The sequence below is a fragment of the Rattus rattus genome, chromosome 2, assembly GCF_011064425.1.
Source record: "Rattus rattus isolate New Zealand chromosome 2, Rrattus_CSIRO_v1, whole genome shotgun sequence".
Lineage (NCBI taxonomy): Eukaryota > Metazoa > Chordata > Mammalia > Rodentia > Muridae > Rattus > Rattus rattus.
In genome coordinates, this window is record NC_046155.1 from 97687720 (window position 1) to 97705016 (window position 17297).

At 52.5% G+C, this 17297-nt stretch overlaps 1 protein-coding gene across 5 annotated transcripts in view; it reads left to right on the top strand.

Moving 5' to 3' along the window:
- The window catches only part of Gdpd5 (glycerophosphodiester phosphodiesterase domain containing 5), an 81169-nt gene that overhangs the window by 36771 nt on the left and 27101 nt on the right, over positions 1-17297 (top strand). For all 5 annotated transcript variants that reach the window (XM_032893013.1, XM_032893016.1, XM_032893012.1 and 2 more), the window contains one exon: positions 7218-7394. In XM_032893013.1, the coding sequence (XP_032748904.1) occupies positions 7278-7394 (117 nt within the window). In that variant the 5' untranslated portion in view covers positions 7218-7277. The remainder of the gene's footprint in view (positions 1-7217; positions 7395-17297) is intronic.

Consider the following 17297-nt stretch of genomic DNA (forward strand, 5'->3'; position numbering starts at 1 on the left):
GTCTTGCTCTTCCTGCAGCGCACTGTTCAGTGCTTAAAACCTGCTGAGAGTTAGGGTCACTGTGAACACCTGTGTCCTGGTAAAGGGTTTGGGTGGCAAATCATAGACCTAATTCAGTCAATTTGAGCAGAAGACAGGACAGTGTTCAGAACTGGAGTGTCCCAGAGACCCCAGCCTGGGCAGAAGTGGAGGGACTGGGTATAGCAAGAACCTTCTGTTACAGTGATTCTCAGACCTGGGCAAACAAAAAGGAAACAGTTTTAGGATATAAGATACAAATTGTCTATTATTGTTTCTTTGGTTTTGTTTCGGTTTTTGTTTGTTTGTTTGTTTGAGACAGGTTCATTCATAAATCCCTGCCTGGCCTGGAAATTAATATGTAGACCAGGCTAGCCTGGAACTCACAAAGATCTACTCGCCTTGGGCTCCCGAGTGCTGGGGTTTTAAAAAAAAAAAAATGCATTAAGAATGCCCAGCCTTGTGGTTGGGGATTTAGCTCAGTGGTAGAGCACTTGCCTAGCAAGTGCAAGGCCCTGGGTTCGGTCCCCAGCTCCGAAAAAAAAAAAAAAAAGAAAAAGAAAAAAGAAAAAAAAAGAATGCCCAGCCTTGTTTTATTTTTGCCTGGGAATTTGTAGAACACGGTCTTAAATGATGTAATTACGACCTGTGCCACTGCGCCTGATGCAGCTTGCCTTTTGCTTGCTTCCTCGCTTGTTTTTTGAGACAGTGTCTCACTATGTGGCTATCCTGGAACTTACAATGTAGACCGGGCTGGCCTCAAACTCAGAGATCCTCCTGCCTCTGCTTCCCGAGCACTGGAACTAAAGTCATGCGCCATTACACTTGGCTACAACTTGCCTATTTAAAGAGCACAACCCACTGGTTTTTGTGTGTTCATAATCACACATTACCACTAATTCTTGAACATTTTCATCACTTCCAGAAGCAGCTCCAGACCCACAGTCAGACGCTTTGTCCCTCTCTAATCCGCCTACCCTGGTGTCCATTAATCGGTCTTTTTGCCTCAGCCAGCCTTATAAATAGAGTCACAAAACAAGTGGTCCTTTTTAACTGGCTTCCTATATTTAGGCTCGATTCTCAAGATACATTTGCATATCAAGTACCCATGCTTTACTCTCTTGTGGGTGTGTGTATGCTCTTTTTTTAGGTACCAACATCCTGTTTTTGAGACAGGGTCTCTCACTTGGCCAGCAAATCACCAATTAGGTTAGACTGACTGGCCATTGAGCCACACGGTTCTGCATGTCTCTACCTTCCCAGATCTGGAATTCTAAGTGCATATAACACTGTCTGGCTCTCTCTCTCTCTCTCTCTCTCTCTCTCTCTCTCTCCTCCCTCCCTCCCTCCTCCCTCCCCCCCCTCCTTCTGTCCCTCCCTCCCCTCTGCCTCCATGTCCCTCTCTACTTCTCTCTTCCTCCCCTCTCTCTCTCTCCATCTCCCTCTCCCTCCCTCTGTCTCGCTCTGTGTGTGATATGTGTGGTGTGGTATTTATGTGTAATGTGTATGTGTGATATGTATGATGTGTGTGTATGTGTGTGTGTGTGTCTGTGAGATATGGTGTTTGTGATGCGGTACATGTATGTGATATGGTGTGTGTGTGTCTGTGATATGTGTAATGTGTGTGTGATGTGATGTGTGTGACATAGTGTGTGTGTGATGTATGTGTGAGAGATGTGGTGTGTGTGATGTGGTATATGTGTGTGATATGGTGTGTGTGTGTGTGCGTGCACGCATACGTGTACATGCATATATGATTCTCAACACACCTATGAGGTCAGAGGGAAACTGGTGGGAGTCAGTTCTCTCCTTTTTACCATGTGGGTTCTGATGGTCAAACTCAGATCCTCAGGCTCAGAGGCAAACACCTTTACCCACTGAGCGATCTCACTGGCTCATATGCCCAGCTTTTGTATGTGGGTTCTGGGGATCAAACTTAGGTCCTCATGCTTACGGGAGAAACACTATCTACTGAGCTGTCACTCACACCCCTGCTGTGTATCGCAGGCATGAGCACTCTCCTCTATTATTTGTCTATCTCCAGTTCCATGACATTAAAGCAAGGCATTTAAGTCATGTAGCAAGTCTACTGAGGGAGACCATACAAAGACCCAGGCCCTCACTTCTCAGAAAAGAGATTGGGCACCATCACAGTCTGAGGCCTATGCCTCAGCTTGATAGCTAGTCCTCATAGATGGGAGGAGTGGGGACATATGTCAGGCACCTTCCGGGTGGGAGGTTAGGGTGGCAGAGGACCTTGGAGGTGGGCATGCACAACCACATACCTAGGGCATGTGTACCTGGGGCTCCATAGCAGCTACTTTCTTCGTGGAGGCATGAACATCCCCTGTGAGACCAGAAGGCTATAGAAGTTGAGTCAGGTGTTGAGACAACACAGGACTTTGGGCTGGGGAGACGCCTCTCTTGTTCCCAAGCTGGCAGAGGCCCTCGGCAGGGCCTTTCTCAGGTACCTGGCTGGTATGAACAATCTTAGGAGCTGGCTTGAGGAAACCGTTGTTGCTGAGCAGTGCCATTGGCCCTGCTGGAAGGGAGGGTGGTGACAGGCTGGGGGACAGGTGGAAAGAACCTTGTCTGTGAGAGCCGACCCAAGTATCAGCTGCCTAGTTTCTGGGCCACAACTCTAAGAGCAGAACTGGATTCTCCTCTGTCCAGCAAGCTTCTGGAACATTCTCTTCTTACTGCTCTGTGCTGGTCTCTAGGGAGATGGAAGGCTATGGGGATAGTCAGCTGCCACACAAGGAGGCACACATGTGACATGTCAGCAGTGCACACACAACAGAGACTGGCAGGACCCGTAGGCTATTGTAGGTCCAAGAGAACTCTGACTGAGCCAGGGTTCAGGGGAGGCTCTCTGGAGACTACCAGGGTTAGGAGGAGTAAACCAGCCTGGACAGAGGGCAGGCTGGATTGGCAGGGCAGGTCCTGGTCAGGGGGCTGGTGAAAGTGCACCCTAGCTTTAGTGCAGTTTTGACAGCAGGGAGGTTAGGAAGAGAGAAGGCCTGGCTAGAGGGTAGGAAGCATGGCAGGAAGGCCTGAGAAGAAGGCAGTGTGATAGAGCTGGGTCTGCGGGGGCCTGGGAGATTCCCCCCTGCAGAAAGGCAAGAGCCGGGGTTGGGGATTTAGCTCAGTGGTTAGAGTGCTTGCCTGGGAAGCTCAAGGCCCTGGGTTGGGTCCCAGCTCGGAAAAAAAAAAAAAAAAAAAAAAAAGGCAAGAGCCACTGACTGTCATCAGAGGCAGAGACAAGGCGGCCTTGGTCGCAGGCTTAGGCCACCTGGTAACTGAAACTGGGAGGGGATGAGATAATCTCTGTTGGGGACACACAGAGGAAAAGAAGGATTCCTCCAGCCATGGCAGGATAAACATTTACCTGAAGCCAGGGAGAAGCCCAGACACAGAATCACTGAGTCTCCAGGTAGGACACCACCTTCCCTGCTATCTTTTCACAGAGCCCTCATTTCCATGCTGGTGTGGATCTGAGTGAGGTGACTTGGGAGACTAGCTGTCAAGGGTAGGGGAGTCCTGACCATGCTCCTGGATCCACCTGCTGGGCTTTGCAAAGAGGTGCCCCTCCTCCACCCCAGCCTAGCAGTCCATGGAGCCTGCCCCATAATCTCCAAAGCAAAGCCTGTTGTCCACTTTTGCATATCCAGAGCCTGGAGCCCAGGGAAGAGCCTGGAGTGGCCCCGCCACAGAGTAAGTCAATGGCCACGACTTCTTTCTACATGGTAGGTGCCGCCTCCCAGAAGGGAGTCAGGGGCAGATGTGGTGGCTGGTGTGATAGTGGAGCCCAAGATGTTGGAGATTGCATGGGTGATCTGCCTTCTGGGCCGTGGCGTCCATTTCCACCGTCTCTAGGAAAATGGGCATGTGGGAGTGTATATTTGGGGACCAGCCTGTATTTTGTATTGGGAGGTGAACTTGGGTAAAAGTCTTCTAGGTGGTACAGGTTTTGAAGGCATGAAGGAGTCATGGAGAACTGTGTGGCAAGCCTGGAGTCCCTGGAGAGAAGCCATTAGTGAAGGTACAGCCTTAGTCACAGTCTAAGCCTTGAGTTTTGGAGCCATGAGAGAAGGGGCCATAGAGAGAAGTTGAGGTTTGGTACCATTTAGCAGGAAGAGTCCAGGAAGTCCAGCAGAGGTTATTGGTGAAGATGCAGCCTAGTTGCATTGGCATCCCCAGAATTTTGGAGAAGCTGGGGTCGTGGGCAACAGCAGTTGTGGAAGAGAACTAGGCTGAGCCTGGGAGACAAGCCTGTGTACTGTGGGTGTCAGACTTGAGTAAGTGCTGCTGCCGCCAAGGCCCTTAAGCACCCAGAGGAGAGGGAGTGGTGCCCAGACATTGGGTACCGCGTTATTTACGTTTGGTTTTGCGTGGGTTTGATTGGGATCATTCCCTCTTGGGTTAATTATTCCTGCCCTGACTTCCTTCGATGATGGAGTGTGACCCAGGAGCTGTACACTGGAATAATCCCTTTCCTTCCCAAGCTGCCTTTGGTCATGGTGTCTTATCAGAGCAACAGAAACCCTAAGACACCTTCGCTGAGAGGCTGGCATCTGAGAAGTCAATCACGCGCTGTCCCCTGTGGCAGCCCACTTGGCCTACAGCTCTCCTTAAAGCAACCATGAACTGTTCGTGCAGAGAGGCCAAGCGTGACTATGTTCAATAAAGCTTTATTTATGGGTGCTGGGATTTGACTTTCATAGAATTTTTTTTATATGTGTCACACGATATTCTTGTTTTAAGTTCATTCTCCCAGTGGTTTAAAAATATATAAAACATTCTTAGATTTCAAGCTGTACAAAAAAAAAAAGTAGGAAACAGGTCAGATTTGGCAAACCAGTGGCTATGGTTGCCAAGCCGTGGGTTAGAATAAGGTCCCCTGGAGCCGGACGGCCTGGGTAAAATGTTTAGCTTTGCTTTGTGACCTTTATAAGGGGCTTGGTCTTTCTGAACTTCAGGTTTCTAATGTATAAAATGGGGAGGGCTGAGATAATGCATTGGGAACGTAAAAGGGTACGCCACTTTGGAAAAATGTTTCGTATTTATTTCAAGTAAGTACCAAATGTCAGTCACCAGAGTTACTAAATCTACAGATCGGCCCCCAAAGTTTATATCCAAAGGAAATGAAAATACATGTCCACACAAAAACAAGCAAAAGCCAGTAATAGCCTAGAGTGTCTTACAACCGATGAATGGTGGAATATATATATATGTATGTATATATATTATATATAGTATGTATGTGTATGTATATATGTGTGTGTATGTTTGTGTATGTGTATATAGACATTATATACACACATATACATGTATGTATCTATGTATTATGTATATATATACATACACATGCACACACATACATATATGTGTATATATATATATACACACACGCACACACATATATATGTATGTATATATACACACACATATGTGTACGTAATGGTATATATACATACATATACACACATACACATATATGTATTATGTATTTGCTGGGAATGGTGGTTCATGCCTGTAATTCTAGCATTTGAGAGACTGGTCAGGAGTCCTTGGCTAGCCTTGGATACTTATTAAGTTCAAGAGCAACCTGGGCTACGTGAGGCCTTGGCTCAGAAAAGAAGAAAATGGCCTTTGATGCGTGCTATGACATGGATAAACCTTGGAGACATTTTGCTAAATAAAAGCAGCATCGTTCAAAATGCTATTGGTTTCCAAGATGGGAAATGTCTGGAACTGGTAAATCGAGTCACGGAAAGTGGCATGGTAGCTGCCAAACCTGATGGGTGTGTGAGGGGGAATGAGGGTGCCATTGCCGGTGGGCTTTGGGGTGGTCGTTGGCATGGCAGAAGTGCTATGGTATTGGGTAGTCGTGGTTAGGGGCTAAACATAGCTTCTCGGATGCACTAAAGATAATGCACCCTGAACACCACAGCACGTGCTGCGCCAGGGTGAATTTTACAGATGCAAAGTGTTTTCTGATAAAAAGTGGGACACCCTTCCTTCCTGCAGATGCTGGTAGCCCAGTCCAAGTTTGAGCCCCGTCATCTCAGGATCTGGTGGGGGACTTACGGCTTTGAGTCTTGAGGCAATAGAGTAGGGCAGGCCCCTCATCCACACTCTGGAACCACCATCCTGGTGACATACATAGAGTGGGGCTGAAGCCTGAATGATGCTGGGGTCCCCTGGTCACATCTGACCAGCGCCAGCCCTGGGAGGCCGAGTCCTGGGGGAGTAGAGTGGGGTCCAAACGGACAAGTAGCACTTGGAAGAAGGAATTCAACCCTCGAGGTACCTCCCACTGTCCTAGGTCTCTACAGTTCCCAGACGCTGAATGCTGCCTGGGCCTGGGTTGCTTGTGGGTGCTGGGGCAGACCCTCCTGAGCTGCCCTCATGTGGTGTGCTTACAGGGCAGGCACTGCCTGTTCTCCTCTGAGCCTTGGTTAGGACAGGGTGCCTGCCACTTAGGGAAGCATGACCGCGTGTGGCACATCCCAGTACCTGCCGAGTCTCAGTCCCTCCACGCCTGTCAGTGTTTATGATAATGGATTTTGTAGAATGTTTATTTTGAAAGTCTGCTATTGCCAGGTTCTGTTCCAGTTACGGGGGAGACAGCAGAGAATTAAAAAGACAAAACTCCTCGTCTTTGTGGAACTTACAGTGGGGCGGGCAGACAAACAAAGCAAGCAGATACCTTATATTGAACAATGCGGCTGAGAGAAAAAAAGCTGAGAACAGGGAAAGGAGCTTGGGGAGTGGGGGAGGGGCTCCAGGTCCTCAGAAGGCCATCTGGAAAAGTCTTACAAACCCCCAACCCCATCCCGGGTAGGTTGGTGCACACCATCAACCCAGCGCTCCGGAGGTTAGGGTGTCATAAGTCCAGGGCCAGCCTAGGTTCAGAGGATGAGCTGAGAGAGAAGGAAAGAGAAAGAGGGGCTGTGCAGGTTTCCAACGGAAGTGGAAACAAAACTGCACTAGGTAAGAGTAGCAAACACTGAAGACCTCAGTGTGACCAGAGGGGAAGAAGTCAGAGGATGAGTCGGCAGGGACACGTCCTGGGGACCGAGGACTTCCAGAAAGGCTTCCAGAGAGGACAACCTCCCTGACCTAGGTTGGGGTGACTTCTGCAGGACTAACTCCTCATGCTTGCCCTGACTCACAACCTGTGCTTTTTCCTACAGCACCAGCCAGTGGCCTCCATGGGCGCTTGAGGGCCAGGCACCAGGGCTGCGGGCACGAGCATGGTGAGACACCAGCCCCTGCAGTACTACGAGCCCCAACTGTGCCTCTCGTGCCTCACCGGCATCTATGGCTGCCGCTGGAAGCGCTACCAACGCTCACACGATGACACCACTCCGGTGAGCTTCCCTGGGATGGAGTCAAAGGCATCCAAAAGCCCGGTGATGGGCCCAGGAGTCGAGGGAAATCAGGGCTCAACTGTTTCTGTGTTGTTCTGGGCAGGCCGGTTACCCTTCCAGGGTTCAGTTTCTTCCTCAGAAAAGTTGGGTCATAGTGATTTCCTGAGGCCCCTGGCCAGGTGGGATAGATAGGAAGGTGCTTGTCTGTGTGAATGTAGATACTTATTAACTGTCTACTGGTGGTGGTGGGGACAGCCACTCCAGGGGCCTGCACAGGAAGGAGTGTGTGTGTGTGTGTGTGTGTGTGTGTGTGTGTGTGTGTGTGTGTGTGCCCAAGAGGGGTCACCTCAAGAAAAATATTCACAGTTCTTATAGGTTTGAAAGGCTAGGTATGGATGTCAGGAGGGAGAGGAGGTGGGGTCTGGCCATCCTGGAGCCTGGGTGCTGATGGGGCCATTGCCTGGGACCAGGTCCCAGTCACCTGAGTTACTGGTTTGCCAGGGCCAGCAGCAGGTGCTAAGCTGGATAAAGAGGCCTTAGTACTGGCTTCCTGGCCAGACTGAACTGCACTCCTGTCCCCAGGGCGCTATCAGCCGGTGGATCTGGTTTCTTCTCTGAAAGAACCCAATTCCTCTGTGGTGTTTATCTAAAGGCTTTGCTGCCTGGAGAACAGCTTTTCTCCTCCCTCCTGCTTGTCTGAACAAAGAGGCTAGCCTCTGAATTCACCAGCCCCAAGCAGGCTGTAGGGCCAAGGATAGAGCAGCTGAGCTGAGGTCGGAGGCTCAGCCAGGCATGGGGAGGACAGGTACTTGCTACCTGCCTGCTCTCCTCGGGGCTGGAGAGGGATGGAGTGTGGGCAAAACTGTTAGGGGCCTAGGCTATGACCTCCAAGAGAAGCATGGGCTATCAGAGTGAACCCAGAGCAGATTCCTTACGGTGTCCCCACTCCCAGCACAGGAACATGACTAAACAAAGCAGGGGTGAGGAAGAGGAAGGGACATAGCCAAGGCCACTGAGTGGCCTGGCAGTGCTGGGATGGAGCCCACCTCCCACTGTAGCCACAGTCGGACTGGCATCCTGGGCACTACGTGGTGTGGTCATTCTCTCTTGAGTAGACGGGATTTATCTGTCAGGGAGAGACACAGACCAGAGCTGACAGACGAAGGGTCACGGGTGCCTCCTCTACTAGTAGCCAGTGACTGTACGCTGCGCACCTGCGAGGGAGAGATGGTAACATATCCTCTCATGGGCCAATATGTGAGAGAGAGGCAGGGTTGGTGAGGGATCAGCATGGTGCCACCTGTGAGAAGACGTTAGGACAGGTCGTTCCAGCTGCTCCCTCACTGAGTGGGAAGCGGTCGGATCAGTGACTTCAGCGTTATGGGCCATTCACTCTGCTCCATAGCAGTCTGCCCGCCTCAGACAGCAGGCCTCTTTGACCCGGCCTCCCTGTGACTGGTATCCTGTCTGCTCTGTGGGTCAGTGCTGTGCTGACAGGCTCCACTCCTGTTGCATATAGGGGACATGGAGAAGCAGAAGCCAGGGGCTAGAGCAAGGTCATCCAGTGGTAACAAGCAGACCTGGGGGTGGGAAGCAGTTGAGGAATGGCCAAACTCCTAATAGAAAGGCCACCGGCCAGGTAGCCTTCCTAGGCCATGAGTCAGGACGGGAAGGGGCTTGACTGCGGTGAGCTGAGGGGTGGAGAAGGCAGGCGAGGTCGTGAGTAGGAGCCTTGGTGGTTCAGGTTGTAGGGACACCGGGGTCTGGGTTGCTGGGTATGGAACTGAGACTGAAGGAGTGGCTGAGACTTCAGTCTGTTCCCTTTCTGCAGATGGCTGAGCTCACCTCAGGGGACCCCAAAGTCAGCTGATGTTGAGCCTCTGAGGCGCATAGCCTGCTTCCTCTCCTATTCAAGTGAATGTTCTTTCCTTCTCCCTCCTCTCTCCCGATCCTCTTCTGCCACAGTTGGCAGCAGTGATGAGGCTATGCTGAGCGCTCTTGCCAGGAGCAGTAAAGGGCACAGAGGTCTGTGGACTCGGGCAGCCGGTAGGGTGCTTGCCCTGGGTCTGCTTCCCAGCACTGGATAAACCAGGCATGGGGGTACACGGCTTGTGTGTGTGGTCCCACCACTCAGGAGTAGAAGCGGACAGATCAGAAGTTCAAGGTCATTCTCAGCCACTCAGAGAGTTCCAGGCCAGCCTGAGTTACTTGAGGCCTGGCCTCAAAACAAACCCAAAGCACCCAGTGTAGAACCTGGGGCTACAGGTACAAGTAGAGGCTATTGCTGACTTGGAAGCAGGGAGGAGAGGCCTCTGCAAGGGTTCCCCCCCACTCCATATCTCACCTTGCAATGGGAGACAGTGAGTGGCTGAGCCGCGCCCCTCTCATCCTTGGAACTAGGAAATAAGGCAGATAGTCATGGTAAGAGTTAACATTGTAGAGCCACCCACTAGCATTCGGGGAGCAAATTATTTACAAACAATGCCTGGTTAATTGTTCCAACGCCCCTGCTGGCCACATTTAATTGTGCACCCATTTCACAGATGGAGAAATTCAGACACAGAGCAGCTGTGCGGGAGGTCACAATAGGTCTGCAGCCGTGGTTGCTGGGGGCTGGAGGCACACAAAGACAGCTTGCCTTGGCGCTTAGATAATGAGAGCTCACGGAGAATGGGGCCAGGAGCAGAGTCAGGAAGTTGTGACTGAGGAGCGGGGGTCCTGGGCGAGGCGGGGTGGTTCTCCGATGCCAGGCTGGGATCCCCAGTGGCAGTCTCGTCAGGCCTGACTGGCTTCCAAGCAGTCCCTGGGTATGAGCAAGATCCCAGAGCTTGGAAAAGAACTCCTCCACGAAGGCCACTCTCCGCCCACCCACGTCGGCCTCGGTACCACTCCCAAAGCCTTTGTTCACAGCGCGCACCATATGGAAGCAGGAAGCAGGGAGCTAGAAGATGGACTGGCCTCTCCTGCCCCCAGCTGAGGGTGTGGAGCAGTGAGGCTGAGGGAAGGGAAGCAGAGCTTTTTATAACTGGGAATAATTAATTGGCTGTTGTTTGCGAGTCATTATTTTAATACTGCCAATTAAGGACTCAGTGACACAGTACTGTTCTGGTTGTCCCTGGCCCTCCCACCTCTGGCAATGCCCCCTTCCCCCCACCAGCCCCATAAGTCCCTGGGTTCCCTGAAGGCAGCAGTGTCAAAACCAACTTCCATACTGAGAGGGATTTAGGTCAGAGGCCTGGAGGAACTTCCCAGCTAGGCACCAACCAGCAGAGTATGCTAATCAGCTGTCTTGCACATCTGTGCTGCACTTGCTTTTTAAAAGCTTGTTATGACCTTAATTGACCCCTCCCAGCTTGTAAATGGGGCTCCAATAGGAATGATTGATTCACACCGAGGGGCCACTGGCACAGTGTACACCCCCTGCTCACGCCCCCCCCCCCGCCCCAGCCTGTATCTTCTCCCCTCTTCCACCTCCAGTGTGCTAGGCATTTATGTATTCGATCAACAAACCTATTCTGGTACATGCTCACAGATCACAGTTGTGTCCGACCTGGTTCTCTCCTCCTCCCTTGAAAGAGAGCCCAGTCTGGGAAAGGTCAGAGGGCAGATATGAATAGACATCCAGGAAAATCAAAGCCAGGTCCCGGGAATGCTGGGAGTGTGTGGTAAGTGTATGGGGCAAGGTGTCTGTTGCTACTGACTCATGTTTGGGAGCTGAAAGGCATTGCACCTCATCTGGGGAAGGGAAAATAGGTTACAGGGAGGCCTGAGCCCGCAGCTGTGCTGAGCAGCCCAGGCCTTAGCCTTGGGCCAAGCTATGCGAAGGTCCCAGGTGTTAAATTGTACAGAGCACCCGACAGCCCTTGAGAGGAGAGCCAGGGAGCCAGAAGAGTTTGGTGAGGTGACGTACTTGCATGCCCACATGTGCTCGTACACACACGCACATGTGCAGAAGTGTAGGCAAGGGAAGGGATGTCACAGACACTTTGAAGGTCCAATCACAGGCTGACCCCAGCAGGGCCTTGGAAAGAGTCCCTCTCATACCATAACTCTTAGTCCAGGAAGCTGGAGGCCACTCTAGAGATGGCAGACTGTACTGTAAGGGTGTGAGTGAGCCTTTGGGAACGGACAGACCAGTCAGTGTCCTCAGTCCCAGGGGCCTCCCTCCTGGGGTGGATGAGTGCTTCTCTCCCTCCCCCTTCCACACAAACCATGCTGACCACACCAAGCGGTTCTCTCTATCCTGAGTACCTCGTCCTCTCGCCACAGAGGTATGGCTCCCACTGTCCAACCCCCACCTCTCTCCCTTCACTTAACTGAGAACTTTTCACCAAACCAAGCTGTCACTCTCCTCCCCCATCATGTGGCTCTCACAACCACAAGCCTTTGGCCCACTGCTGGCCATAAGGACCAGGTTTCTGGGCCTCCCAGTGGACTCAAGGCCTGACTCAGGCTTGGCAAGGTGGTGCTAAGAGGATAGACAACGGCTTGGATAGTGGATGGTGACTGAGGATGTTGCCTGGGGTGGGGAGGGGGGGTGTGCCTGGCGTTTTGCTGACCGCTGTTGGGGTGGAACCTCTAAACTCTTGAGTGCCAGGGTCTGGAGAAGGAAGACACACCTATGATAGAGGGCCTGCTGTATTCCAGGCTGCCTCTCTGGGTTCTGGCTGTGGTTGGAAGGGGAGGATGCTGACTCAAGCCTTGGGTCTTCCCAGGCCACCCTAGAAGCTGAGATTGGCTCGTTCTACAGGTGGACGAGGGGAATTTCCCAGTTTCCTGTCCTGGCAGCCTGTGGTTTGAGTCTTGGATGGGTTTTTGTAGGGGAAGAAAGACCGCAGGGTTGGCTTGGTAATGAAGCCCCTTAAAACAGATTCCAGGTTATGGTTAGATCCAGCTACACACAAACGGGCAGTCCTGGCCAGACATCTATGTCTCCAACTCTGTCCTTCCTTCTGATACTGCCCAGGCCCTCAGGCAAGCCCCAGGTCTCTCAGCCTCAGCTTGCTTGCCAGTTAAATGGGGTATTAGGTGTCAGGTACCCATGGGCCTCCTATCCATGGAAGGAGAGACCCTGCTCTAACCTTGAAAAAAGTGTGCCCTTCCTACAGGTGTCCCATGATGACATTCACCTTTTGGTGGCTACAGGGACAGACCCTGAAGGATTAGGAATGGTCCTCTGGGCCTCATCCTTTCCTTCTACAGTGGAGGGGTGTGAGGAAGAGGCCAGGAGAAGACCTCTGGGAAGGGGACTCGCAGCCCCTGGGCCTGAGTAGATAGAGGCTGGACCACCCCTTAGGAAGGCCATGTGAACTATTCCAGCATGGCTCTGAAAACCGGGTGGGCCTGAGGGTCCTCCAGCTCCTCTGTGCCCGAGGGGTGGCCGGAGGAAAGAGGAGTTGCAAGCTGACCCTCCTCCCACCTAATGAGCTGCTCTGAGGGCGCCCTGGCAGAAGCGAAGACAGACAGAGGCCTAATTGCCCAGCCTTCTGTAGCCTGGAGAAATAAATCCAGCCGCTTAGGCTGCCAGGAACTGGCTGGCAGTGGGATTCTAATAATCCCCTCCCAACTCTGTCCTAATGCTGTTGTCTATCTCAGCCCTGCCTGGCTGCCCCTCCCCCAAATCTCCTGGGCCAGAGCCAGCATAATCCTGCCAGGGCATGCCCATCTCTGCCTCCCGGGAACCCCTGCCCCTTCCCAGCCCACATACCCCCATCCCTCATTTGGTGTTGAGCATGGGACGGTGAGTTGAGCATGGGACAAGAGTGTCACTGGATGCTGAGATGTGCATGGCTCTGGGACTCCCAAGCAGAGCTGAACCACACACTGGGGGCAGCTAAGCCAAAGGAAAGTCTGCTCAAGGCCAAGTCACACACCAGAATAGATTCCAGACAGATTGAAATGTGTCTTCCCTACTCTTAAACTTTTCTTCTATCTAGAAAGCACGGAGAAAATTGTTGAGAAAGTCAGACGGTCTGTAAAGATGTAAATGGAGAGACGCTTGAGGCTTTCTGCTCTAGGCAGGCTCTGGAGACCCTCTTGGAGGGTGGGTGGGGCTCCGAGCTGAAGGTACAGCCGGCCGTGATTCCCTGCTGTAACTATGGCTTAAGTGTAGTGTCTGCGCTCAAATGCTTTCCTCAAGCACAGAGGCGGCACTGAAGAAAGTAAAAGGGGTAGGTAGACCTGACTATGTGGAAATTTAAATTGGGGGTCTGAGGTGTAGTTCGGTAGGAAGAGTGCTTGCCTGGCATGTGCCAGCCTTGATGAATTTGATGTTCACGCTTCTAACACCATGTAATCCCAGCACGTGCGTGCGAGGTAGAGTCAGGAGATCAGAAGTTCAGAGTCATCCTTAGCTTAAAAAATAAGAGGAGGTGAGTGAGATAGCCAGCAGGTGCTGGCACTTGTCATCCAAGCCTGGTGACCTTAGTCCAAGTCTGCAACCTACAGTGGAAGGAGAGAGCCAACTGCCGAAATCATCCTCTGACTTCCACATACGTACCATAGCATCTGAGCACATGTGCATGCATTTGTGTGTGTGTGTGTGTGTGTGTGTGTGTGTGTGTGTGTGTGTGTGTGTGTGTTGGTTGGTTGTTTTTTTGAGATGGGATTTCTCTGTGTAGCCTTGGCTGTCCTAGAACTCAAGAGATCCACCTGCCTCTGCCTCCCAAGTGCTGGGATTAAAAGCATGGACCACCATGCCCAGCAATAATTTTTTTAAATGAAAATAAATGACCATTAAGAGGAGACATCATTTCCCTGAATGAGACCCGACGGCTCCATGTCTGCATCACCTGCTCCTTCCTGCCAAGATGGAGGCTCCCCAGCCCTGTCCTCACAGCAAGCCCTTCCCTTCCAGCCCTCTTTCCTCCTCCAGGAAGCCCTCTGTGTCCTTCTCCCAGAGCAGACAGTAAAACCCACTGTCCTCTGTGCTTTTAGGCAGTTCTTGCTCTCACTCATGCCCAGGACCGGAGTGTCCCTGGTCACTGCTGCAGACTTCTGGGTCTCCACAGGGAAAGAAAGGCTCTGCAGCCCTGAGAGGAGTGACAGGAAGAGAGCATTGGTGGGGGTGGGGCTTGGAGTGGGGTGTGAGGTAGGGAGCTTTTCAGAGTGCATGTCCCTGCGTCCCAACCCCGTGTGCCATGTTCTTCACTGCTCTGCAGTCCCTTGCTGGTGTCCTAGCCCCACGGTCATGCTTCTGGGCCATTCTTTACCTTGCTTCTTAGTGTCTCCATTTCTTTAGAGATGGTGAAATCCAAATTCTTTTCACCGGCTGCTCTGTGGCCAGACAAGGTTAGTTACACGTCCTGGTCCTTGTTTCATTGAGACAGTTGAGGACCACAGAGGACTCAGGCCTGGTTGCCAGTTCTGGCTGACCTGGTGCTTGTTCTTTGTGACCTTAGGCCTGCCACTCTCCCTGTCTAAGCCTCAGTTTCCCGAGACGATTCCATCTGCTCTGAGGCACTGTGGGAGGAGGAGGTCGAGAGCTGGATCCCCAATGCTAGGAAGAGTCCCGCAGGCCTCTGTCTCCCAACGTGAAGGCTGAAGCCTGTGTGTGAGGCAGGGGCTGAACAGCCGCATGCCAGGGTCTTGTCACGGTCAGCCTCCTGCCCCTTCAGCCTGCTCCTGGGCCCATAGTCCAAAGCCTGCTGAGCCAGGCCTCATCTCTTTGTCTGGCTGCCTATGGTGCCCAGCCTGGGCCAGGTGCAGGCAATGGGCTTGCTGTCCTCAGCAGCTAGAGGAAGGCTCGGTGTAGAGCTCGGGAGGGTGAAGACTTCATCGCTGTCTTCACATAATTAAAGGGCTGTCAGACGCGCATGGTAATTATAGGAACCATGGTGGATCTGGCGACTTACAGCTTACATGTGTAATCACTGGGACAGCTTTCCTGTGAGCTCGTGATGACGTCATCCCCATGAAAAGGGAGGAAGCTGAGGGTTGAGGTGCTGAATGCCTGGCCCACGGCCACCCAGCCGGTGGGTAGAAGGGCTGGAATTAAAGCCCAGCTGTGATACGTGGTATTCTCTCTCTCTCTCTCTCTCTCTCTCTCTCTCTCTCTCTCTCTCTCTCTCTCTCTCTCTCTCTCTCTCTCTTCGCGTCTCCCCATCCCCCTCCCCTCAGTCTGTGTGTGTGTGTGTGTGTGTGTGTGTGTGTCTATCTCTCTCTCTCTCTCCCTCCCCCCATTTAACCCCAGTATTGTTTGACCCCTTTGGCTGGATGGGTTGCATGGTTTCCACCTAAGTGGAGCTCCCCTGGATGGAGGTAGGGAGGCAGGAGAGAGGGACTTAAGGGGACAGCTCCCTTGCCTGGCCAGTGCCACGCTGCAGGAGAGCTCTCAGTGCCCTGTGTGACACACTATACCTGCCCTCATTCTAAGAGCAGAAAGCTGGCATTCAAAGAGGTTGGATGTCTCCAAGGCTACTCAGCTCTGACCATCCCAGGATTCAAACCCAGCATGACTGAGTGTCTGAGTCCAACTGCTGGTCAGGCTGAGGCTGCCTGAGCTGAAGTAGGTTGACTTCCTACCCTGCCTCGGTCTGGGGGGCAGTATACAGGAAGCAGGAGCTGAGGGTGACATCTCAGGCTGTAGTGCGTATGAGTCTGAGTCTTCCATGTTGCCGGTGTGGGGCCTACACCTCCTGTCAAGCACTGTGAGATCATAGACTTCAGAAGCCAGGTGGACTTTGCTCTGTTTGACTACACCAGCAGTGATGGGCGGCTGTATGCATCCCCGTGGCAGTTGGGGGTACACAGGAGCTGACAGTGAGTGGAAGCCAACAGTAGCAGAGTTGCCCCACCCCATCTAGTGCCCATGCTTCCTGTGTCCAGCTGGGCTTGGGGACTATCAGAGCTTGGCTGCTACTGAACTCTTCTGCAAGCATGGGAGAGTGCTCTGGTGTGGGAGTCAAAGGTGGGGACAGGACTCAGGCAAGGAGGATAACCATTTACAGGAGCTAGGGAGGAGGAACCATGACCTTTGGTGAAATTAGTCCTGTAGCCCTGACTGCCACAAAGGGTCTCAGGTCCTGGAAGGCCAGGGCAAGACTGGGAGGAGGTGAGACGAGGCTGTAGGGCTGGAACTTTAGGGATCCTCTGTCAGTTATCAGCCATCAGCATCCATCCCATGGAGCGGGGATACAAGATACTGCCTGACCAGGCCTGGGCTCTCTCCCAGCCCAGATGCTGCTACCTGCCATTGTGGGATCATTGGAACTACCAATCAGCAAAGGGGTGGTCCCCTAGTGCAGCCCCAGCTGCCCGGGCTCAGAAGGAAACATGGTTTCTTTCCCTCAGTGGGCCCCTGGGCCTGAGGCGAGTAGTCTGCTAGTCTGAACCCAATCTCCTCAAGTCTCAGTCTCCAGTCCGTCCTTTCCTGGCTTTCCTCAGAGTACCACTTTGTGTCCTGGTGTGCAGGTAGGCCCTGGGGACCCAGACCACACTTCTTTCCAGCACTCCCCAAGAAATACACAACCTAGTCGGTGAGCCTTCCCTTTTCTTACCCCTACCGTGGGCCACTGGAAGCTGCTTAGCTTACTCAACGGCACCCTTCCAAGGTAAGGTTTCGCATTCCCAGCCTGTATGTGAGGACTCCAGGCTCTGAGGGTAAAACCCACAGTCTAAACTACAGAGCTGGAGCCCAGACACCCTTCCTATCTCTGCAGCTACGTGCAGCTGGAGGGCAGGTTGCCGGGTGCCAAGGGCCAGCACAGGCTGTTCAGAGGTGGGAGGTTGCTGTCCGGTATTTCAGGAACACAATGGTGTCCCCGAGGAGCCAGAGGTTAGGCCTGGAGGTACAGCCTACAGAAAGAGAAGGGTGAACAGAACCTCGGCAGGGGGTTGCCATACAGAGTCCCAGAGTGGTAGGACAGGTTCAGGGGAGCATCTCAAAACTCCTGGGGTCCACGT